General features: G+C 45.1%; 1 protein-coding gene across 1 annotated transcript in view; it reads right to left on the bottom strand.

Annotated features, from left to right (window-relative positions):
- Positions 1–759: 759 nt before the first annotated feature.
- Positions 760–25,139, bottom strand: part of LOC115837052 — a 30,871-nt gene continuing 6,491 nt past the window's right edge. Inside the window, exons 3-5 of the mRNA XM_030821830.1 lie at positions 7,035–7,092; positions 1,457–1,642; positions 760–862 (exon numbers count right to left, since the gene is read on the bottom strand). Coding sequence (XP_030677690.1) covers positions 1,472–1,642; positions 7,035–7,092 — 229 coding nt within the window. The 3' untranslated portion in view covers positions 760–862; positions 1,457–1,471. The remainder of the gene's footprint in view (positions 863–1,456; positions 1,643–7,034; positions 7,093–25,139) is intronic.

A 25,139-nucleotide genomic window follows, 5' to 3' on the forward strand; every position in this document is an offset into this window, starting at 1 on the left:
AGCCACTGTGCCCGGCCACAAAACATTTTTGATGTGACTGAGTCCTCGAAAATCTGTGTGACTATTCTGTTTCCATCCCCAGCCCAGAAACACCCCCGACCCCTATCATCTTAATTCAGGGAAACTCTCTGGGCACTGGACATCTTACCACAGTCCTACCTCCCCACCACCTTCTCAGACTACTATGGCTATGTCACTAGCACATATCTGTTACTGGCTTGAATGTTTTGTGTTTTGTTTTGTTTTTAATGAAAACTTGAATGTTGTAAGGTCTCAAACTGATGAACCAAGCCTAGCTTACTGATGTCTTAGCTTCATGGTGTTTAGAAAAAGAAAAAGAAAATATTTCCATCAGTTGGTTTTACATTAAAACACTGGATTTATGGCCTCTGCTTCAAAAAATCAGAGGATCTGGCGAAGCAGGCCTACATTCCTCTTTTACAACCATCAGCAGGAAGTCAGAAGCAGTCTTCAGATGAAACAAATACCTTCAGTTTGCTGAAGTCCCCACCATTCCCTAATGTCACTTAGAAATAAAGACACTGAGCCATTTATCCCAGTTTTACCATTAACTAGCTGGGTGATCTCAGGCAAGTAACTAAATCTCTCTATGTCTCAATTTTCTCTTCTGGAAAATGGAAAAAAAAATAAGATCCTGCCTATATCAGTTAGGTTAAATGAGGTTCACTGTGGTTAAAAAAAAAAAAACTCCAAAATCTTAGTGAATTACCATGACGAAAGTTTATTTCTTACTTACACTCCATATCTCATGCCAGTTGACACAGGGCAGGGTTAAGAGAGAGGTTGCTCTAGATATCATAGACTCAGAGTTCCAGGGCAAAAGAGGTTCCATCTTGGCACACTTTTCCATGGTCAATCCAGGGACCATGGGAGTCAGGGTTAGGAAACAAAGTGGAGAATCACCAAGTCTTAAGACTTCCACCCAGAAGTGGCACACATCAATTTCATTCACATCCCATTGGCCAAAGTAAGTCACATGCTCTTGCCTAACTTCACAAGGGGCAGGGAGCATTAACGTGCAACTAACAGACTAACTGTAATGCTTGCAAGCTCTTCTCTTTCATGGGGCCCTGTGACTAATTTATATTTGTAAGTTGGTATTCCTTTCCTTCAAGAGGTCCCCACAAATTGGATAAGCTTTAAGCTCTGCAAAACCTGGATCCACTTCTGGACAGAAACATTTGTTAAGAACCCTGATGATTTCCCGACTACCTCATGGGCTTGCTGTGAGAATGGGGTTAAAACGTAGCACTTTCAAGATAGCATTAAGCACTGGGTCTCTACTCTATGGGTATTGACTTGTATTATTATTAGGACAATAGTAACACTTCACAGTTCTGACTCTCATACTGGACACAAAACACACACACACACATACACACACACACAACTTGCTCAGTAATGAATACTGGCTCATCAGGAAGCCATCACTAACCTCCACAGAGAATTGTCATATTTTAGGGGATCCTTGACTGTGACCTTGAGGAAGTCCTGTTCCTTTTCTGGGCTTCAGTCTCCACTTCTGTCCATGGGGGTTAGTGGGGAGTAGTCCCAGGTGACTTGTCTGCTCCATGACATTGAGTGAGGGGCCCCTTAAGGGCTGCGGGTACAGGTAGGAATGCTAGTTGTGGCAAAGAAAGCTAGAGCTGATTAATTATGCAGGCAGCCCCACCTCTGCAAACCACCCATCTGGGAGGTCAGCCTGCAAACATTGTTTCTCTTGATATTACAGGCCTGCGTGTCTTCGCCCTTAGTTGTCCGTATAAAGCATCCCAGCAGCCCACTTCCGGTGGCCTCATAAGACCCTGCCCCCACACATTGTCACTGGCTCACAGCTGTAGGTCCTTTTTCTAACAAGCTTTTCTGCTCAGACACAAGAGATGAAAGAAAGGACTTCTCTGATGAAGCAGTTGAACCCGCTGCTTGATGTATTCTTCCCTGAATTTTTTTTCATCCTCCTTTGCAAGCTCCCAATTGCAGTCTCTCCAAATGCCTTTTCCTATTCGAATGCAAAAGACAGTAAAGGAAACACGCCCCCACCCCATCCTAACTCACACACAAAAAAGCCCATTCAAGTCCTCTTCCCCCATTTCCTGGATGAGTGTCCTGGACAAGTAACTTAATCTCTGAGTCTATATCATCACCTGTAAAAACAGAGACACCTGACCATATATGAGTGTTACATTGGAAACACCTTGTGAATGTAAAAGGGTAGAGAAGAGTGTACCACTTCTGTTTTAATTTCTCTGAATCAGTATGTAGTAGTTTTCTGTTGTTGCGAAATGAATTACCACAAATTTAGCAGCTTAAAACAACACCCATTTAATATCCCACAATTCTATAGGTCAGAAGTCCAGGCAGTCTCACCTGGACTCTGCTCAGAGTCTCACAAAGCCAACATCAAAGTGTCAGCCAACTGGGTTCTTATCTGGGGGATTTGGGAAAGATTCTGCTTCCAATTTTTTACAGTTGTTGATGGAATCCGGTTTCTTGTGGCTTCAGGTCTGACATCCCCATTTCGTCACTGTCAGCTGGGGGTTGGGGTTGGTCTCGGCCTCTCCAGGCTGCCCATGTTCCTTCTCATGGGGTTCCCTCCACCTTCAAAGCCACAGAAGGAACATCAAATCCTCACCCTTTCAATTAAGAGGTCATTTGATTGGGTCAGGTTCACCCAGATACTCTCCACATTTTAAAGTAGATTTACTTAGGGCTTTACTTGCATCTGCAAAATTCCCTCTCAGCAGCATTTGTGTTAATGTTCAATTGAGTCAACAGAAAGGAGAATCTTGGGGGAAACAAGGGCATTTTTAGAATTCTGCCTACCTTAACACAGCAATTCTTAAACTGCCTTCCACAAAGGTAAGATCATGATAGCTGTTCTGTGAAGAAAGCAGTTCATAGCCAAACTATTTGAAGAAACACTGAGGGAAACAGAGTGAAACCAGTTTCGTTTGCTAGTTTTTCAGTTCAGGACGTAGGAGAGTCATTAATATGCCATTGTATCTGGTGATTCAAGGCATGCAGTATTCCCCAAATTTATTAAGCTGTAGTATTCTTTTCTGCCAGAATATCTGCTATTCTTTATAATCCAGTTTGGGATACAATCATGCAGATTTAAAAAAGGAATTTGTATAGGCAAAGACAGGATGATAAACAGGAAATTCCTTATATCTTTACACATCTGTGTTTAGAAAATTGTGACCTGATGGCAGGCTCATTATCTGTAGGTGCCCTCTGAGGCACAGTCCTGGATACCAGTTTCTGGAAGGAGTTAATTATCCATGGCCCTCCAAGGGGCCCCTCCACTCCACTTCCTCCAAGGCCTAGGTCCACGGTGTTGTACTCCTAGCAAGAGGCCTTCAGGTGCCATAACTGAATATGCTCACTGTCTTGAAGGCATTTCCCTGCCCCATGATTCAGTTTGCCTGGGATGAGTCTGAAAGGCCAGAGTAAGGTCCATAGAAGACAAGGAGGGAGGAGGGGTTTGGGCACAGCATTCTGCTGAAACCAGGCACCTATCTGTTCATTGTCCTTCCAGGCTGAGCTTCTCTGACCAAACCCTAAAGCAGAGAGAAATGCCTCTTCTTGGAAGGCATGCTTCTAACAAGCAGCCCCTTCCTCTGCTGCCTCTTCTCCCTTCCCTGGGACAGGCCTGGCACCACTTTTACCAGCTGTCCCAGGGATATCTCACCGGCCAGACCTGTGGCCACTGTATGATTTAACCCTGTGCCTTTGGGATAGAAAATCAGTGCAGGTTTTATCATCTCTCCCCTGAAATCAACTCCAAAATAATTTTAGCCTTCAATCCATTCATCTGCCACTCTATGCTTGATTTCAAATTGTGGTTTGTTTTCTCTGTAAGAATCCCCTGGCCATCTTTTGGGTAAACAGCAAGTATGTTCCGGGCACTCTAATAAATTGCAACTTCAGACAGAAGCTTGCTCTTGCTGGAGGCAAGTGATTAAACATTTTAATAGCACAGCAAACTTATCAACAGGCATACCAAAAAAGAGAAAAGGAAGTGATTTTATTCTCCCAGCTTGTATTTCAGAGTATTTTACTACTGGGGTCAAATGTCTCTCAAAGATTTTTGAGGCCCAAATTTGACTTTGAAGAATCTCAAAAGGTTTCTAGAATGCACACTGCATCATGCTCTATAAAGAGCCCAGGATTTTCCCTGCACACGCCTAACTATCCAATTCAATATCACCATGGCACCTAAAAGGTTTTTAATATAGATATTAAATATATCTATATCATCGCTTCAGTGAGAGCCTGAGCTGTGCTTTTTCCTCTGGGGTCTTCCAAGCTATTTGCTGCTGACATACACTATTAAAAATAAATCTACCCTGAGGAACTAGTCATTTTACATGGCATTAGGACTAATGTTATCATTTAAGTAGCTGCGGAGATTTGCCAACTACAGAGGCCCCAGATAACGAAGGAAACATGATCATGTGGGATAATCTTCTGTGCAGAAATGACTTTCATCATCTGTAATATGTAGTTTAGATGCTTATTTAAGATTTATACTATTGAACAAATATTGATGCCTTCAACAGAATAAAAAACATCAATGCTAGAGTTAGGTAAAAGATCAGATCCACTTCCAGCGCTTCAGACTTGGCTGGGTATAAAACAATATCCTTGAAATCTGTGTAGTGCAGAGGGGAAGAAAGAAGGAGATTCATTTCCATTCTACCACCTTCCACTTGGTAACATGCCAGGCCCTGGCATGTACACATTTATAGCATCTATACAATAATTTTATAAAGGAGGCAATATTTTTATCCTCATTTTACAGATGAGGAAGCTGAAGGTTAGCACATTTTCTTAAACTGAAGTTTGAATAAGCTCACTGCTAAGGTACGGCAATATTGAGAATTGAACATGGTTCTGACTGCAAAGTCTGTACACACTCTACAAATATTGTCCTCTTCCACCATTTGCAAAAGGACCAAGATTCTGACTGCTTTTTCCACTCTACCCACAGGGTAGAAAATTGACAATGTAATTGACCATCTATTCATCCATGGATGCAGATGATTTCATTTATTCATCCATCAATCAATACATATTTATTGAGCAAGTGATGCACCAGGCACTGTGTCAAGCACACAGCATACAGAATGGAAACAGGCATAGGCCCCAATCCCAACAGCAGAGATGGATGTGCACATGCAGGCCCTCCTAGTTTGGTGAAGTTGGATGCCCTTGTTCAATGGCTGCACAGCTCGATAAAGGCAGTGCCCAGGTCATTTGCCTGCATAGTTTTGCAGCCCTTTTGATAGACCAGATGAGAGTGATGACTTCCTTAACCCCTATCAGACACAGAGCATCGCCTCAGCCTCCCAAAGTGCTGGGATAACAGGCATGAGCTACCGTGCCCAGCTGAGATGCTCTTCAATCTTATCAGACTTGGCACTCCCCCAAAATGCAGACATCATTACTCCACATGCATAAGTAGCTTCTGTTTAATGGCATGTTGTTGTTTACTGTTACACAGCACTATGACATCCATCCATTATTAGCCCACTTGACAGATGAAGAAACTGAGGCTCAGAGAGGTGAAGTGATTTATCCGTGGGCAGGTAGATGGAGTGAGGCAGTGGAGTGAGAACCCTGGGCCTGATGTTTGACTCTCTTCACTTGCGCATGTACCTATCACAAAGGAAAACATCATCTGAGAGCTTACGTATTGCAGGCCGTTTGAGGAGGGTGCTGTTATTGTGCCCATTTAGGGTGAAGAACACAAGACACAGAGAGGTAAGTCACTTGGCTAAGTGCACACCACAAGGAAGAGGCAGAAATAGAACTTCAGCCTGAGCCTTCTGACTCCAGACAAGAAGGTTTAGGGTGGTTCTCATCCTTATGGGGTGGTTCTCTTTGCAAAAGGCAACTTGGGCTTGGTAATGACGCACCAGGTCTTCTCCGATCCTGATGCTGTCATTGTGGGGATCAAACCCTCATTAAAGGAAAAACACTGAAGAGGCCCTCTCTTTTGTCCATCTTTCCCCCACTGGCTTCTCAGCTGCTAGGATCCCTGCAGCCTCATAAGATCTGAAGCTCTTGAAAGAGCCTCTTCAGAAAACTATGGGGATCTATTGTTATATTAAAAAATAAAAATAGGCAATTCCAACATCTTGAGAGGCTGAGGTGCGAGGATTGCTTGAGGCCAGGGGTTCAAGACCAGCCTGGGCAACATGGCAAGATCTTGTCTCTACAGAAAATTTAAAGATTAGCTGGGCATGGTGGTGCAGGCCTGTAGTGCCAGCTACTCAGGAGGCTGAGGCGGGAGGATCACTTGAACCCAGGAGTTTGAGGCTGCAGTGAACCATGATTGTGCCACTGCACTCCAGTCTGGGCAACAGAGTGAGACCCTATCTATAAAAAAATAAAAATAAAAATAACTTGCCTGAGGGTTCCAGTATGGTGGAGAAAAGAAGATGAAGCGAGGGCACCAGAGCTGGTACTGGAGAAGGCCTGGTGGCGATGGTGTTAGTGTCTGGTTAAGCCGCATAGCTGGTCTGATGGGATTTGGCAAACTCCAGCCCTTTCTCATTTCTAGTCATTTTTACCTGCCACATTTGCATATACATATGATATCTGTTATCCTAATTATATCTATTTTCCCACGTACGGACAGACATACCCCAGAGTTGGGGTGCCCATTAGCAGATCACACAGGCCTCTGCAGCTGTGTTTTGATTAGCGGAAGAGATTCTTTGGCATCGGAGAACTGAAATCACCTTTTAGGGTATGATAAGCTCAGCCGAGCGTCTCGCAAGTGAAAATCAGAGGTTTCTCTAAGGAAGGAGTGAGAACGACCATAAAGAATTAAAAGGAGAATAACCTTTAATGGTTTCAGGTGTGAACGCTCAGTGACGCTGAAGGCCTGCCATCCATCAGACAGCACCACATTCCAGGATCTCTCCAGGCCCACATGCACCCCCATACATGCCTCTGGAAGGAGGGGACAGCCATGGGAGCCCCTCAGGGGGAGCTCAACTCACCATTTTTCCAGGCTGGGTTCCAGCAGGGAAGACGTGAAGGTGAAGAGGCCAAGGATGGCTGGAGGAGGGAGCACAAGAGTATTATGGATCATGATGCATGCCCACCTGCCTTAAATGACTTGAAAACAATATGAAAATCCTTATGCAAGTCACTAAAAGCCCCCTTTTATTCTGTATGGCTCAGGGGCTCCTTTCAGAATTCACGCAGGTATTTTCGTGATTGCATGCTCTATTGTGGACTTGCATGCCCAAGCTCTCTCAACTTCCTTGTGAGGTGTCTTAGTCCATTTGCATTGCTAGAAAGGAATTTCTGAAGCTAGGTAATTTATAAAGAAGAGGTTTATTTGGCTCATGGTTCTGCAGGCTGTACAAGAAACATGGCACTAGCATCTGCTCCTGGTAAGGCCTCAGGAAGCTTCCACTCATGGCAGAAGGGGAAGAGGAGCTGGCATGACATGTGAGAGAGGAAGGGTGCCAGGCTCTTTTAAACAATCAGCTCTCACATGAACTAACAGAGTGAGAACTCACTCATTATGGTACCAAACCATTCATGATGGATCTGCCCACTAGACCCAAACACCTCCCACAATGACCCACTTCCAACATTGGGGATCACATTTCAGCATGAGATTTGGAGGGACAAACACCCAACCCATATCAGGAAGATTGTGCCTCTGTGCTGTGAATGTGGTCTATGGGTCAATACTTTAGGTGTTAAGTTGGTGAATTCTTCGTAATACATGGCATTTTCATAAGCTCTATCCTATGTGACCCTTGATAACTCAAAAAGGGAGCCTGAGCAGGTTTTATGACCCCTGCTGTACTGGGCCTAAAGGCACTTAGTAAGTTACCCAAGGCCAAACGGTCAGGCTGTAGTTGAACCCTCCCTTGTACCCAGGTGCCCTAAGTTCCAGTCTGGTACTATTTACATTTCTCTGATTTAAACATTGCACACAGAGAATAGTGGAGGACTAGAGAGGCAGGGAACATCCAGGAGAGGGAATTCTCAGTATTTTTTTCCTTCTTCTGGAGGGAAGAAAAACCCTCCAGTGGCAGGGTTTCTCACTGGAGGGAGGAAAGGCCATGTCACTAGGAGGGGTCACCAATGATTTGTGGATTCAAAACACTCATCAGGGGAGTATTCTGGGTTGAGAATTACTCATTCATTCATTTTTTTTCCTTTGACAAATATAGTCATGTTATGCATCACTTAATGATGGAGTACGTTCTGAGAAATGCATCATAGAGTATACTTACCCAAACTTAGATGGTACAGCCTACTACACAGCCAGGATTTATAGTGTACCTATTGTTCTTAGGCTACAAACGTATACAGCAAGTTACTGTGCTGAATACTGTAGGCAATTATAACACAATGGTAAGTACTTATGTATCTAAACAAATCTAAATTGGAAAAAGCACAGTAAAAATACGGTCCTATAATCATACAGGACCAGTGTCATATATGTGGTTTGTCATTAGGTGGTGTGTGACTGTATTTACTGAGGACCTACTACATGCCAGGCATTGTTCTATGCAAATGAGATTCAGTTGGAGGCAGAGAATGATCAGTTGTGCTAAGGGCTATGATGAAAATAAAATATACCAGCTGAGACCAATTTAGCCAGGCCAGTCTCTCTGAAGAATAGCATCTGAGCTAAGACTCTTCACTGAGCAAGAGCCATCCACCCAAGAGCTGGGAGAAGAGGTCTCCAGGCAGGGCTGCACTGTAGGCAGAGGTTCAGGAGCAGAAAGGGCTGGAGGCTTAAGAACCAGAAAAGCAGTGGGTCTGGCCAAAGCTGGCTAGAGCAAGGTTACGAAAGGCAGATGGTCTGAGATGAGTTTGGAGAGGGAGGCTGGAAAACAACTGGGCAGGACCTCAGAGGTTTTTTAGGTAGCCTTTAAGCTAACCCCAAATGTAGTGGCTTATAATCAACAGCTTGGTTTTTTAATTAAATAGATTAGAATAACAGTTGATACTGTAATATGTAGTAGTTCTCCAACCTTAGCATGTATCAGAATCACTTGGAAGGCTTGGTAAATCTCACAGAATGACCTCAGCTTACCTGAGGTTGGACCCAAGAATCTGAATTTCTTTTTTTTTTTCTTTTTTTTTTTGAGACAGAGTCTCCCTCTACCACCCATGGCCTCGGCTCACTGCAACCTCTGCCCCCCAGGTTCAAGCGATTCTCCTGCTTCAGCCTCCCAAGTAGCTGGGATTACAGGTGCCTGCCACCACACCCAGCCAATTTTTTTGTATTTTTAGTAGAGATGGGGTTTCGTCATGTTGGCCAGGATGCTCTTGAACTCCTGACCTCAGGTGATCCACCCACCTCGGCCTCCCAAAGTGCTGGGATTACAGGCGTGAGCCACGGTGCCCAGCCAAGAATCTGCATTTCTAATAAGTTCTCAGGTGATATTGAGGCTGCTGGTCCCAGACCATTTTGAGAACCACTATATTAAGAATGCATCACATATATTACAGTCAAGTTTTATTTCTTTGAAACTCTTGTTCCAGTAATATATCTGTTCACGTGTACTGGATCCTGATGGAAAAGACTGTTGCTTTTTTTTTTTTTTTGAGATGGAGTCTCACTCTGTCGCCCAGGTTGGAGTGCAGTGGCATGATCTCAGCTCATTGCAAACTCCGCCTCCCAGATTCACACCATTCTCATGCCTCAGCCTCCCGAGTAGCTGGTGGACTACAGGCGCCGGCCACCACGCCTGGCTAATGTTTTGTATTTTTAGTAGAGACAGGGTTTCACCATGTTAGCCGGGATGGTCTCCATCTCCTGACCTCCTGATCCGCCTGCCTTGGGCTCCCAAAGTGCTGGGATTACAAGAGTGAGCCACCGTACCCAGCCAGAAAAGGTATTTTTTAAGGATGGGTTCAAAAAAGTTTGAAAGCCCTGGATTTAATAACATAGGATCCTTCTTTAGAAGAGAAATTATCCTTTCATTTTTGCTTAGCTCTTGTTGCCCAGGCTGGAGTGCAATGGCATGATCTCGGCTCACCACAACCTTCGCTTCCCAGGTTCAAGCGATTCTCCTGCCTCCGCCTCCCGAGTAGCTGTTTCTACAGGCATGCACCACCACGCCTGGCTAATTTTGTATTTTTAGTAGAGATGGGGTTTCTCCTTGTTGGTCAGGCTGGTCTCGATCTCCTGACCTCAAGTGATCCACCTGCCTCGGCCTCCCAAAAGTGTTGGGATTACAGGCGTGAGCCACTGCGCCCGGCCGAGAAATCATTCTTGAATGCTGTAATTGGCTGCTGAGAATCTTGTGACTTCCATAAACATAAATAAAATAGTAAATATATGAATGGCCCAGGTATGGTGGTTCATGCCTAAATCAGCACTTGGGGAGGCCAAGGCAGGAAGATCACTCAAGGCCCAGAGTTCAAGACCAGCCTGGGAAACACAGCAAGACCCCATCTTTACAGAACAAATAATTTAATATTATCTGGTAGTGGTGTCCAGCACCTGTAGTCCCAACTACTTGGGAGACTGAGGCGGCAAGATTGCTTGAGCCCAGGAACTCAAGGCTACAGTGAGCTATGATCATGGCACTGCACTCCAGCCTGGGCAGCAGGCTGTCTCTAAATGCATATGTATGATAATAGATTAAAGAATATCTAGCTGGAATACGAAACAAGATTCTCCTGTTGACGGCCTCACCTCAGCCTTAATTTATTGTCCTACTGAATCTCCAAAAACATTGGATTGCATTTTGGCATAGAGCCCAGGATCCCACTCTAAGCTGCCTGCCTCCCTATTCAGTGCTAGGGAGCACTCCAGCCACTCTGACAATGCTTTCAGGTTCTGGTTGCATCTCCACGGTGATGGCATCCTCCAGAGGACTCAGCCGCATTCAGTCCTTAAGATGCAAGCCCACGAACCCGGTTTGCCACACATACCTGTTGACAGTTTATGTGATGGTTTCCTCTGCAGGTTAGCCCTGCTTCTCCTGTGAGCTGCACTGGTGCCAGATCCCCATGGGAAATTAGGGATAAATCCCAGCTTCTCCTTTCCTGGCCAGTTCTGACCTCAATTATTAAAAAAAGTGCTAGATCCCCATTTGGTAGCAAACCATCCTGGTGGGGAAGTTGAGGGCTTATTTCTGGAATCCTAATAGAAAAGCAGTAACTTCTGGAATCTACAGTAACTCAGGAGTCTAGAAACGTGCATGCATTCATTCAGTAAATCTATCAAGTACCTACTGTGTGCAAGGCACTAGCAAGGTGCTATGACTATCCCAGGAGTGAACAGAACACGCCCTCCTGCTGTACATAGTGGGTGCACTTTCTGCCTCCTTCCCCAACTTGCTAGGTGACTTAGGCCAACCACTGTCCTTCTTAGACACTTGGCATGACCAGTAGGGCACAGAAAGGAGCATGAAATGTTAGCACTGCAAAGTACCACAAGAGTGACTGAATCCCATCTCCTCGTTTTATGAATGGAAACTGAGGCTATGGTGAAGGAAAGGACTTGCTCAGGCTCACATGGTGTGTTGCTGGCAGAGCTGTGTGGAAGGCTGGCTGAAACCTCAGAGTCTGCCTCCCATGTAGCCTTCTTATGCTCCTCCCCATGGCCCCTTCCAATCCCCTCCTTCTCGCCTATCATGAAGATGGAAAAGTCTGTCTAGTTGGAAATACATGGAACTGCAGAAAGATATAGAAGACATCAGGTAGTTGCTGTTTTTTTTTTGGAACAATTCAGGTTTAATTACTGTGACCTAGATGGTGTTCTAGAGAGAATACGGGTTGTCAGAGCCCAGGCCAGGGACAGGAGCAGCAAGGAGGCTCTGAACCCACCCAGGCAGAACCGACCCCCACCACTGAGGTAGGAGGTGGGACTCAATACCAGAGATGGGGCTCAGACACTGGACCAAATTGACGACTAGCTAAAACAGGAACTAGGCAGAAGCAGCTTTCCATAAGACATGCCCACCATTGTGCCACATCAGTTTACCTTTGCGTGGCAACACCCAGGAGTTATCACTCCTCTCCATAAAAATGACCCGATGGTGCAGAAGTTACTATGCTTTTCCTAGAAATATCTGCAAGAAACACCCCTTAATCTGCATGCAGTTAAAAGTAGGTATAACTATGACTGCACACCTGCCCTGAGCTGCTGCTCTCAGCACACTGCCTATGGGGTAGCCCTGCTCTGCAGGAGCAGTCACAGAGCTGCATCACTGTCAGAACTGCAACACTGACACTTCAGTAAAGCTGTTTTCTTCTACCTTATCACCAGCTCACCCTTGAATTCTTTCCTGGGCAAAGCCAAGAACCCTCTCAGGCTAAGCCCCAATTTGGGGCTTGCCTTTCCTGCATCACCCCTCCGCTTTCCATCTACTGCATTTCTGCAGACCACTCATGCACATCTCAGTGGGTGTTACATAGGTGATACTTGCCCAAGTCCACCAGTTGGAAAGAACCAACCTCTCCTCCTTAAAGCCACCAGTTTGTGTCTCTCTTTGGCACTTCTCTCATTCTGCCTTGCATGGGGAAGAATTTATTCAATCACTCACCTGACATACCTGTGCAGTGTCAGGAAAATAACTAAGTTCTGGAGCATCAGGGAGATCCAGACACAGCTCCCCACCCTCAAGAAGTCCACCCACTGGACAGGCCCAGTGGCTCATGCCTATAATCCCAGCACTTTGTGAGGCCGAGGTGGGTAGATCACTTGAGGTCAGGAGTTCGAGACCAGCCTGGCCAACATGGTGAAACACCGTCTCTACTAAAAATACAAACATTAGCTGGGTGTGGTGGCATGTGCCTGTAATCCCAGCTACTCGGGAGGCTGAGGCACGAGAATCACTTGAACCCAGGAGGTGGAAGTTGCAGTGAGCTGAGATCATGCCACTGCACTCCAGCCTGGGTGACATATAAAAAAAAAAAAAAATCCACCCATAGACAGCTGTCACCATATACAGTGAGTGTGGCACCAGAGGACCTCTGGAACCCCAGTGAAGGCCCTGAGTTGAGCACACATCTCTCTCCCCAGCCAGCCTTTGGTCTTCATAAAGGCATGGACTATGCCATGCCCTTTCGCCCAGCTCGGTTCATCACCACCTTCTGAAAGATTCAGCAGCTTCCTCGGGGAATCCTCCAGAAGAAGTGGTGAGAAGACAGAGCTCTCTAGTCCCCTTGGAAAACTGCAGACACAGCCAAGTCTACAGAATCACAAGGGGAATTCCCTTCTTTTTCTCCTGCCACCTACCTCCCTCAATGGCACTAGATGATTATGATGCAGCCTATGGGACTGTCCTCCCAGGACTCCTTTTCCAGGAATTGTCCCATTCTCCTATCTTCTACATGGTCATCAAGGGAATCACCCTGTAAATCCAACCTGACTCCTGACCACAGCCTCAGGGTTGGCACATGTCACCTTGAGCCAAAAAGAGATCTTTCAGGAATCCTTGAAATTAAAATAAAAGAGAGCCTCCAGTATCTGCAAGCAAGGCGTGAAGTGTTCTAGATAGCCGCATTTCCTTCCATGAGGGTGTCAGAAATGGAAGAAGCCAGTGTGCAACTGGATAGGATGAACAGATGCTCAGCAGGAAGCTGGAAAAAAGATCACGTGTCCTGATCCCATTTGAAGTCCTCATTCCATTAGGTCCTGTTGCATCTTTTCTGAGATACTCCAGAAAAGTCTTCCTCTTTAGTCTCCCTCTTCCATAAACTGGTTCAACTTGAGTTTCTGTTACTTGCAACCCATGGCCTCCGAATGCTGCAATACTACTCTGGGAAGTCGCTATGCTTACAAAGTGTCATGCCTTTGGGGGAATTTCTTCTCTATCCAACCCTCACCCCTACCTCAAACTGAGAGTCACCCATAGATGGTGCCATCCTTATATTAGAAGGAAACCAAGTCACAAGCTATGTTTAAAAACATCGAAAAATAACATGAGACTCTAATGATAATGGAAGGTGGTTAGCCAAGCTCCAGGGCAAGGTGTCTGTAATAGATGTCTTTTGGCCATAGATCAGTGAGATATTAAAGTCCAGGCTGGGAAGAACAATGAAGAAATAATTTATGTTCATTCTGTTTATACTACTGCATGTAGTAAAGCATTTACTAGCTAGAGAAAGAGTTAAACTTGACCACAGGTATCAGTATGGTAAATATATTGACTGGCCAGGGTCCTTGTTCTATGTAAAAGAGGAGTTAAACATATACATTGTTATTCCTCATAGTGGACCATGGTCAACTCCCCAACAGCTAAGCCACCCTGTCACCTTGCAGAGGCCGTGCAGTTTTGGGTTTGAATCCAGCTCCAATGGTAGGTCTGAGGTTAATCACTTTCAGCAAGTGGTTTAGTAGTGGTTGTGTGATCCAATTCCAGCCAATAAGACTTAAAGAGAGGTTTTCCAGAGGCTTCTGAGAAAGGTATTTCATGCACTTAAGAGACAGAGAGAGAGTATGAAAGTCCACTCTCACTTCCGCCAACATGATGTGAACAGGGAAGCAAAGAGCTCTGATGCCTGTGGCTGCCACCCTGAAGCCATGAGGGGATCCAGCCTTCAGATGAAGCAGCTACAAGTCCCTGATGTCATGATGAAGACCCTGGATTAATTCTGAGTGTGGGAGCAAATAAATGTCCATGCTGTTAGGTCCGTTTGAGTAGTGTATCCTATTACTGCCAGCTGAACTCATCCTAACCAATGCATTCTCTAATCAAAGGAAGAGCAGTGGCCAGGTGCAGAGCTCATGCTTATAATCTCAGCACTTTGGGGGACCAAGGCAGGAGTAGATCGCCTGAGCCCAAGAGTTCAAGTTTGCAGTGAGCTATGCTCATGCCACTCCACTCCAGCCTGGGCAACAGAGCAAGACTGTCTCTGGAGAAAAAAAAAAAAAAAAAAAAAGAGCAACAATTTTGAGTGCAAATCTCAGCTCTGCCACTTGCTGCTGGTATGAAATTGAGCAATTTACCCAACTCTTCTGAGCCTCAGTGTATTAATCTGTAAATCGGGACATTAATGTTACTGTGGTGGTCATTGGTCAATTTGGACTATCTAGAATCCAGTCCCCCACCCTCAAAACTTTTTGGGGAGCTCCCCCAATGATATATGGTCTTGGAGAAAGACAGAGCCTGCTAAGTACTCTTGTTGCTTAACAGACAAGATCTCTTTTTCCTCCCTTGGCCCAGCCAGATGGCAGGTCTTGAAGTAAGCTCAGCAAATCCCAATTGAGGGACTTCAGGCCATGGAGATGATTGGAAGTTTTGTTGATTGTAGTAACAGAGATGTCACATGGAACAGCCTTCCTGATTTTCTGGGGTTCCATGGATCCCCCTTCCTTTTCGCAACTTTGTGCTCCAGCTTCTGACAACCTCCTTCCAATAAACTCTCTCATTTTGAGAAAGCAAGTCAGCTTCTGTTGCTTGCAGCCAAGAATGCTGGCAGATGAAAGGGTCTTCTTTATAAGGCTGTGGCGAAGCTTCACTGAAATCACTCTTGTAAAGCCAGGCTCCATACACGTTAGCTATTGAGATCAGTACAGATTCAGATGGCCCCCACGAAGGGATGATCTGAGTTCAACACAAGGTTTTGATTGACCAAAAAGGGTACACAGTATCCCAGTTGCTGAATTGGCAAACTTCCCCTCTACACTTAACTTTGGCTGCTTGGAGTCTCACGCTTGCCACATTCACCATGAATTGGCAACATGTGATGAACACAACGGCATGGAGGCACAGACCCTCCAAAAGCCAAATCCAAACAAACAAAATGTTGAGCGGCAATGCTGGCAACGAGTTCTCCTTCTTAACCATGGTGTGCTAGTCCTGATGTTAAAATCACTTTACAGTCTCTGGACACACAGCCAATGGGCAGCACGAGGGAGTCAGGGCACTGAGGGAACAGGGGCTCGAGGGCAAAGATCGGAGGCCAGCTCCAGTGGATAAGTGACCGTCCCAGGTACATGTCCTACAACTGCTCTACCTGGCTCTCTGCACCGTCAAGCATGTTTCGAAGTGGTTGAACCTGCTCCTTAACTGACAGAGGAACGAGTCAGATGACTGAGGCACGCAGCTATACTTTGTAAGTTGGTACATTCCAGACACCAGGGATCCTTGCCATCAACCTCACTAACACCACCATCATCAACAGCATGTCCTTCTCCTCTCTGACGTTTATTGAGCTATTATTATGCTCCAGGGACAGACTTAACATTTCGTGAACACGAGTTCATGGAATCCTTGCAAGAGCGTTAGGAGGTCAGGTACTATTCTATTCATTAATCAACTGACACGTAGAGTACTTGAATGACCTGCCCAAGGTCACATGGCTAGCAGGTAACAGAGCCATGACTCACCCCCAGGTTTGGCAGGGTCCTTAACCATGCAGCAACAGCTCAGCAATATTGCTCCAGAGATGCCCTTCCTTCCAAACACACACTTACACATCGGACTCTAATTGCAGCCTGCCCTATGCTCAACTGACTTTTCTCTGCCATTTCAGCAGCCACACAACAGAACTTTTGCTAAAGTGCCTTTGTGTTTTTATTTGGAAGATGGGTTTTATGCCCTAGTTGGGGCTGGCGGTGGATCCTGTCTCTTCTACATTATAAACTCTTATGAACACGCCATAAAAATGTCCCCTGGGTGCTTACGGCAATATATGAATCATGGCCATTTAATCTCATGTGTACAGTCAGAGGACTGGGTCCACACTTTTTTTCTACGAGTTTGGCCTATAGGCTTTAGGCTTGTAAATCTTCCCTCACACACCAATGCTGGCGCACCAAGAAAAACAATTATTTATGAACGGGATATTCAGGTGTTCTGCTCCAGATTAATTGCTTTCAATCCTATTTAACAGACATCTAATGTGCCAATGGTAGAAAAATGAATCACTGCCACCACTTCAATGAGGAAGAAACATCAGAAAAGGCGTGCATCTTTCTGAGAGGGCACTGTGAGCTGGGCTTGTGTCTGTGGGGACCAGTATGGTGAGGATCTGCGGTTCTGGAGGGAGGGCAGCTGTGAGGACGACCAAGCACAAGCTCACCCCAGGGAGCCCACACCACCACCCACCCCAGCCAGCAGTGCCTGACTTTTTTACTACTCTTCGTTTGTTCCAGGGAAGAGGAAGCACAGATCAATAGGATGCTTGACAGAGGTGCCTGCGAGCACGACCATTCCTCAGGCCAGACGCTGATGGCACCTATCACTAGCAATAGAAGGCTGCTGGGGACAGAATTGAGGGTCCTCTCTTTGTGGGCCATCTACACCTCTCTGATAAACATCTCTGCATGAGCTCGCAGCAAAGGAACCATTTCCAGGAGGCAACGTGCTCCCTGCCTGCCATCTGCACTCCGCTTCCCAACAGACATTTCCTTATGTTGTTCAAAAGATTTTCCCAGCCAGGCACGGTGGCTCATGTCTGTAATCCCAGAACTTTGGGAGGCCAAGGTGGGTGGATCACTTGAGTTCAGGAGTTCGAGACCAGCCTGGCCAACATGGTGAAGCCCCATCTCTACTAAAAATACAAAAATTAGCTGGGTGTGGTGGCGGTCCCTCTAATTCCAGCTACTCGGGAGGTGGAGACAGGAAAATTCTTGAACCTGGGAAGCAGAGGTTGCAGTGAGCTGAGATTGCACCACTGCACTCCAGCCTGGGCGACAGACCGAGACTCCATCTCAAAAAAAAAAAAAAAAAAAAAAAAAAAACAACACCTTTTTCCCAGGCTCACCGGTACTGGCCAGGCCACCTGTAAGGATCATTGCATTTTATTCCTGTGCATTGTGTGGAATGGGGAATGCTGCTGGAGGTTTTGTAGCAGCTCCTGGCTCTCAGGAAGGTGGTGCAAAAACCCACTTGCTGTCAAGATCCATTCCAAATTAAATTCCTAGAGGGAGGCCATACTTCATCAGTCCTTCTTTATTTTTTGGAGAGGAAAAGGCATTATTTTGCCAAACTAGTTCCTTAAAACGCTAATTCTTTTTTGGTCCCTTTTGCTGTGTTTGGAAAAAACAAAAACTATTGTGGATGTTACAGCCAAGGCGGGCCTAAGAATTCTACCTCCTTGTTTGGGCTGGCATCCCTCGCTGGTCTTGGTTAGGCAGGGTAGATAGCGACCAAAGAACTGTGGTCTAGTTCTGAAATTGATGACACAAGCATATACCCACTGAGGCTCCTTTCCCCAACCCTCCATTCACATCTTAAATGGGAATATGAAATTGCCCCTCTCATGTCCCTACTGTAAAAGGTGGGGGTGGGGGAAATAGGGTGAGGGGACAGTAAGGAAGCCTCTGCAGGCCTCTAGTTTAAACTTGTACCACTATGAGACTCTAGGCTTTAAAAATTAGGACAATAACATCATAATACATGTTCACTCCAAAGTCAGTTTAGCAAGCTTATAGAATATTCCACGGTAGAATTGGGGAAGTAATCTCTGTAGGAAGAACCATCTAAGCCAGGGTTTCTCACTCTCAGCACTGTTAACATTTGTGGCCTAATTCTTTGCTTTGGGGCGGGGGGTGCTGTCCTGTGCAGTGTAGGGTGTTCAGCAGCCTCCCTGGTCTCCACCCACTAGGTGCCAGTAGCACCCCTCAGTCATGACAACCCAAAATGTCTCCAGATATTGCAAAATGTCCCTGGGGATGGAAGTTGCTCCCATCTGAAAACCATTGCTCCCAGCAAAGGTGTGGAGGTGGGAACAAGTCTGATACATCCAGGAACTAGAGATAAACACTGCACAATTATTACCCATGTCATTGGGTTCCTGAGAACACTAAATGAGATGTAAAAGGACTTCATAAAATAATCATCATCACCATCATCATCCTCACCACAGCAGCTATTGTTTCTTGAGTGCCTATCACGTACCAACCATATGCCTGGCACTGGACACCCACCATCTCTAACAAGTATTCATGGCAATTAATGCTGGTGCCATGGGCTGGTGACTCACAGTAACAGACAGCCAGAGCCATCATGTTCACCAAGTATGGCAAACAAGAAGTAGCATGGCCAGGCTGCCCTCACTGCTGCAGGGGAAACAAAGGGTGTGCTCTTTCTTCACTCACAGTCCTGTGTTGTCAGACTGGGGATGTTTCTTGATACAGGATGGGCTGGAGAACTGAGTCATGCTCCTATTGGAAAATCACTAGTCAAGGTGACCCCTGCCCTATCCCACTCAACCACTCATGACTTGTGGACTCACTGGCCACTCACTTACACCCTCACTACACAAAGAGTGGTCCGTGATCCACAGCCACAGCAGCACCCCAGAGCCCATGAAGGAATTCAGAATCTCGGGCCCCACCCTTGACCTTGCAATTCAGAATCTTCATTCTAACAAGTTCCCCAAGTTATCTGTGAATGCATTAAAGTCTGAGATACTGCTCTGTGGTAAGAATCCAAGGCTGCTAGCATCTGTCAGCATGTTAGAGTGTGCACAGATGGACCGTAGCATCCCTTCGCTCTCTGGATTCACCCATTTGATAAATATTTCTCGAATGCCTACCACATGTCCTGCCCATGTGGGGCTGACAGTCTGGTGGCCTCTGGCCATCACCCCCGCCCAGCTGGTGACTACCCAGATAAAGTCACTCAGTTTACAACATAGGAGGAAAATGAAGCTCTACCAGATTAAGAAACTTGGGCAAAATCCCGCTGCTAACAAACAGAATAAGAGTTTTAACTCAGGCATTCTGTTCCCAAATCCTGCCCCTTTCTCTTATATTCATACTACTTTTCAACCACACTCATTGGGGCAAAAAGAACATACAGAGGTTTCTGCATATCCTAACTACTGAATCATACTAAAAGCAGGATTGCGGGATAGGGGTCACACAGACTGGTGGCTGGCATCAGTCATGAACTCATCCAGAATCAGAGGTTCAAAAACAGTTTCATTCACTGGGTTGGAGTTAGCTTTGCTCTAAGCTCTCCATCAGTTTCATCAGTTCTAAATCAAAGGCATTTAAAGACTACCCATTAAAAAACAATACAAAGCAACTGCAGCTCCTGAGATTTTAATGAGTCTGTACCCTCATACTGTATCTTCCTGACATCTTAAACCAAAACAGGAACCCAGATCAGGTCCCTGCTGGGAACTCCAAAGTCCTGCCCCAAATCCTTCTGCACCTGGGCTTCCTAAAACTTGAAGCCTTATTTTGTTATCATGTAGTTTTCGTTTTCTTGTAAAAATGTCATGAGACCTGGTTTTAGGCTTCAAGCAACTCCAAGGCTTGATGACTTCAGGGAAATTTCTCATGAGTCTCAGTTTTCTCCTCTGTAAAATGGGGAAAACAGAAACATTTGACAGAGTTCTTGGAGAAATATTTTGAGATAATGGGCGTACTGTGCTCAGCTGGAGTCCTGGAAAATGTGCAATAAAAGGCCAATACCTTCTCCCTCCCTTTTCTTCTGAAAACATCCCAGGGGTCTGCTGAGGGCAGATGGCACCTGATGAGTCTCCCTAGCAACTCTCTGACACATGCGGCTGAGCTGAGCTGGGAGTGTGAAGGAGGCAGAGCCTCGTTCAAATGCACCACCACACACAGCTACTTTTTTATTTTTATTTTTTTGTACAGACTCAGTCTCACTATGTTGCCCAGGCTGGTCTTGAACTCTTGGCCTCAAGCATCCTCCCACCTTGCCCTCCCAAAGTGCTGGGATTGCCAGCAAGAGCCAGTTCATCTGGCCTCTCGGTGTTCAAATTAACCAGTTTCTGTTGCTGAAGCTAAGAACCCTTGCAGAAGCAACCCTCAGTTTAATTCCTGGTCTTAAATGTAACTTGTAGAAGTAAATAAATGTGTACGCTTAGAAAATCCCCACCACTGACCTAACTCCATTATGTCTACACAAGTACTTCTGAAAATGAAGCCCTTGGAACACATCCACTGGAGTCAACTATGGTGTTAATAGGGTATTGATGGTGTTACTAGGGTATTGATGAAAATGCAGATTCCTGGTTTAGACTCTTGGAGGCTGCAGTTCAGAAACATGCTTTTTTTTTCACCCCAAGTTCTCCCTACCCATCTTTCTAATTGTTGTGCTCACGAAAATGTAAAACCCACTGGTCTCTGGTGCTTCCTAACCTTTTCTACATAGACAAGTATTAACATCTGTGTGGCTCACTGTGATGAAAGCTAGAAGCTCCTGTGACCCAAGGCAACTGGCTCTGGGGGACTCTGGCTGTCCCAGGTCATACCCAGCCACCCTGAGCACTAAGGGGAAACATTATCTAACTACCCACCTGGTGGGTACAATGGCTGTGAGCTTCTGGACTATTTCAGAGCCACCCAAACTCTGGCCCATGGACCGGTGTGATCCATGAGTTTGTAACCCATCTGCAACACCATAACTACAGAAACTGAACGTAAGCATTGAGAAATTACTTTGGCATTTTGCCAGAATAATTTCTTGGTTGCTAATCCATCATACAATTTTGGACTAATGTTTTCTGTGACCCTGTTTTCTATTTCTTTTTTTTTAAGTAATATTTTTCTAATGTAGTCCCCAAAATATTGGTCCACAATACATTTGGAAAAAAAAGAAAACCAATTGGTCCTTCACCACAGCTGATCTACAGCATACCAAAAGAGTCATCCAACGGTGAGTTATATCAGTTTGGGGATTCTGAGTCATGTTGGTCCAGCTTCAGACCTTGAATTCCCCCTGAATATGTCTGCCAGTGAGGGCTGTGGCCTTCACTCTCACCACAGACAGGGCATCTAATTGAGACTAGATTAGTACCTGACAGCCAAAGGTCTTTTTGCCTCCAGGCAGAATAATAGAAGAAGTTACTACTACTCAGTAACACAAGGAAAACTTTATGCTGTCTCCAGAGTCAATGTAGGTGGATCAGTGCCAGCCCCATCCTGTCCCTACCCTAGCTTTGTTCCCAGATCAAATGCAACCAGGCCCCAGAGAACTTTTAGGGTTCAAACGCTTAAATATAACAGTGGCAATTTTCCTTTTCCCTTTAAATTCTTTATGTACAATGACCATTTCCAAACAATTTGGGAAATAAGAAACTTAAATTTTCAATTTATCAAGATATTGTGGAAATACACATATGTCAAATGTACAATTTGATCAGTTCCTCTGCCTCCTGGACTCAAGCAATCCTCCCACCTCAGCCTCCCAAGTAGCCGGGACTAAAGGGGCACACTACCCTTCTTGGCTAATTTTTAAATTTTTTGCAGAGATAGGGTCTCACTATGTTGCCCAGGCTGGTCTTGAACTCCTGGGCTCAAGCGATCTGCCTGCCTCAGCTTCCCAAAGTGCTGGGATTATAGGCATGAGCCACCGTGCCAGGCTTGATCAGTTTTGAAATAGGTATATAACTGTAAAACCATGAGTACAATCAAGATAACAAACATTTCTATCACCCTGCACAATTTCCCTGTGCCCCTTGACAATCTCTCCCTCCCTCCCCTTCCACTCCAGGCAACCGTGAAACCACTAATTTGATTTCTGCCCCTATGGATTTGTTTGCATTTTCTAGAAATTTTACATAAATGGAATTACACTGTGTGTCCTCTTTTGCTACTGGCTTCTGTTACTAAGCATAATACTTTTGAGATTTATCTACATCATTGCAAGTATCAGTACTTCATTCCTTTTATATTGCTGAGTAGTACTCCACTGAATGAAACTGTTTTCTATGTAATTGCAAAAACCAGTTTTGAAAAAGGAAATTTAACTTTTTTAATCCTCCTGAAAGTATAATAACAAGGAAAAAGGAGGAAAAAGGAAAATGAAAAAGGAGCCCACTTCTCTGCCCTCATTCCCACCTCAGGATCTTTGCACTTGCCCTGTTCTTGGCCTGGAATGTTTCCCATGTCTTGACATAGTTCATACCTTCTCATCATTCACATCTCAATGCTCCAGTCACTTCCTCAGAGGTCTTCCAAGATCACCATTATATCCTAGATGCCGATAATATTGACTGCTATATAGTAGGTGCTCAATAAATATTGGTTAAGTGAAAGTATAAGAGAATAAATGAATGAATGCATGAAAAGGTGAAAGAGCACCATGGATTGAACTACAGTTTTAAAAGTTATAAAATAGTTTTTTTTTGCAAAATCTCAGAACTCCCTAACAGAGTAAAGAAATCCGGAAGGCCACCCACTAACACGGGCTTGCTCATGGATTGGCACAAGGGCCTGGACCAAACCCAGCAGGCGTGACACGAAAATCTATTTAACATGAAGGTGAGCAAGTCAGCCTTGGTGATCCCCACCACACTGGCTGGCTCCGGTGCTCCTACAAATCATCTGAAATGCTAAATCATGTTTAAATCCCTCTGATTGTGACCACTGGGGACCCTGAAGGACACTCACATGTAATTTACATACTGCCAAGTTCCTAAGAGCCTCTAAATAAAGCCCCCGAGGGCTCCCAAGCACTATTTTTGAGGAGAAGGACATGCAGCGACAGATTACATCAAGTCTGCTACCCTAACACCAGGAAGAAAAGAAACCTCACCCTCCAGTTGCTGGGACATCTGCGAATGTCTTAAACTACATTCGCTGTCAGATGCTTCCCAGGGAAGCTGTGATTACATTGAAAACCGTACACAGATGCTATTGTCTCTCTCATTTTACATAACTCCACTGGTAACAGGTTTTTTTTGCTCTGATTTTCATTCCTTTTCCAGATTCTAACCATAAAAAGTGTTTTAATCTGAAAGCACAAGGGAGGGGGTTTCACAAGGGCACTGTGCCTTCTGCCTGCAAATGTTAAATTACATTTGGTCACAACATGGTTATCATGCCAATAGTGAGTTGGTCCATGCAGCAGCTATTGCAGGGTCTGAATGCAGATCCAGGAGACACACACCTTAAAGGGCAGGACAGGCTGATGGGAGGAGTTTCCATTCCAACTCTTAGATTTGGCTACGGATTGCTCTGTTGTAATAAACATGACTAATTTTTGCAATCTGACAAAATGGGAAGTAAAATTGCCAGAAAAGTGAGGCCTACGAGACCGTAAGTGGTATAAACTTTACAGGTCCCCAACCCCCCCAAAAAAAAGGCACTTGTTTTTTTTTTTCTTTTGCTGCACAATCCAGAAAACTACACAATTTTTTGTTTTAAGTGAACCAAATAAAACAACCAAGTGAATACAGGCTGGCACCTGAGCAAAAGGCCACTTACGTGTCCACCGGTGCTACTAAACCTTCTAGAAGCATGAAGATGGTCTGTCCCTGGCCCAGGCGACCCACAGGCACAAGGATGCTTTGGCTCATGCATAACTTGCTCTAGTCTCAAATTTCTTTACTAGCTAGAACCACCCATTCAAATCTTAGAAATTACCTGAGATCAAGCAATGCTTTTATTCTTTCCACTACACTGTTCCCTTTATCCCCAACACTGAGCCACGCAATAATACGATCTCAGGAAAAAAAGGTTTGATTAATTGCTTGTAAGCAAGGAAAAGATATCCCATGCCTAGCACGTACCTCTGTGATGTGAATGAATAAATGGATGGGTGGGTGATACAGAATGATATTTTAACCATAGGATATCATTTGATTCTCACAACCACCTTGAGAAGTAATAACAATAATAGTTCACACCTATAATGTGCTGATTATATGCCGGCCACTATTCTAAATTTTTCATCCATATTAAGTCTTTTAACCCTCCAGAACTCTATGAAATACCGGATGATTATTACTTCATTTAACAGATCAAGAAACTGTTGGAGACATATAGAGGTCACACTGCTGGTAGGGGGCAAAGCGGAATCCTTGTTAGATGCTCTTAAGCACTAGGCTTCTTTTCCCGTGGCTACATTTTAGGAAGCAGAAAATGGAGGGTAGCAATCTTAATTATTATCATTATTATTATTATTATTTTGAGACAGAGTGCAGTGGCGCAATCTCAGCTCACTGCAACCTCCGCCTCCCGGGTCCAAGTGATTCTCCTGCCTCAGCTTCCCGAGTAGCTGGGACTATAGGCACATGCCACCATGCCCAGGCTTTTTCTATTTTTAGTAGAGATGGGGTTTCACTGTGTTAGCCAGGATGGTCTTGATCTCCTGACCTCGTGATCCGCCCGCCTTGGCCTCCCAAAGTGACGATCTTAATTTGAACAAGGCTCCCCGATCCGCAGAGGCAAGCTTAGGGCTGTG

This window comes from Nomascus leucogenys, chromosome 2 (assembly GCF_006542625.1).
Source record: "Nomascus leucogenys isolate Asia chromosome 2, Asia_NLE_v1, whole genome shotgun sequence".
Lineage (NCBI taxonomy): Eukaryota > Metazoa > Chordata > Mammalia > Primates > Hylobatidae > Nomascus > Nomascus leucogenys.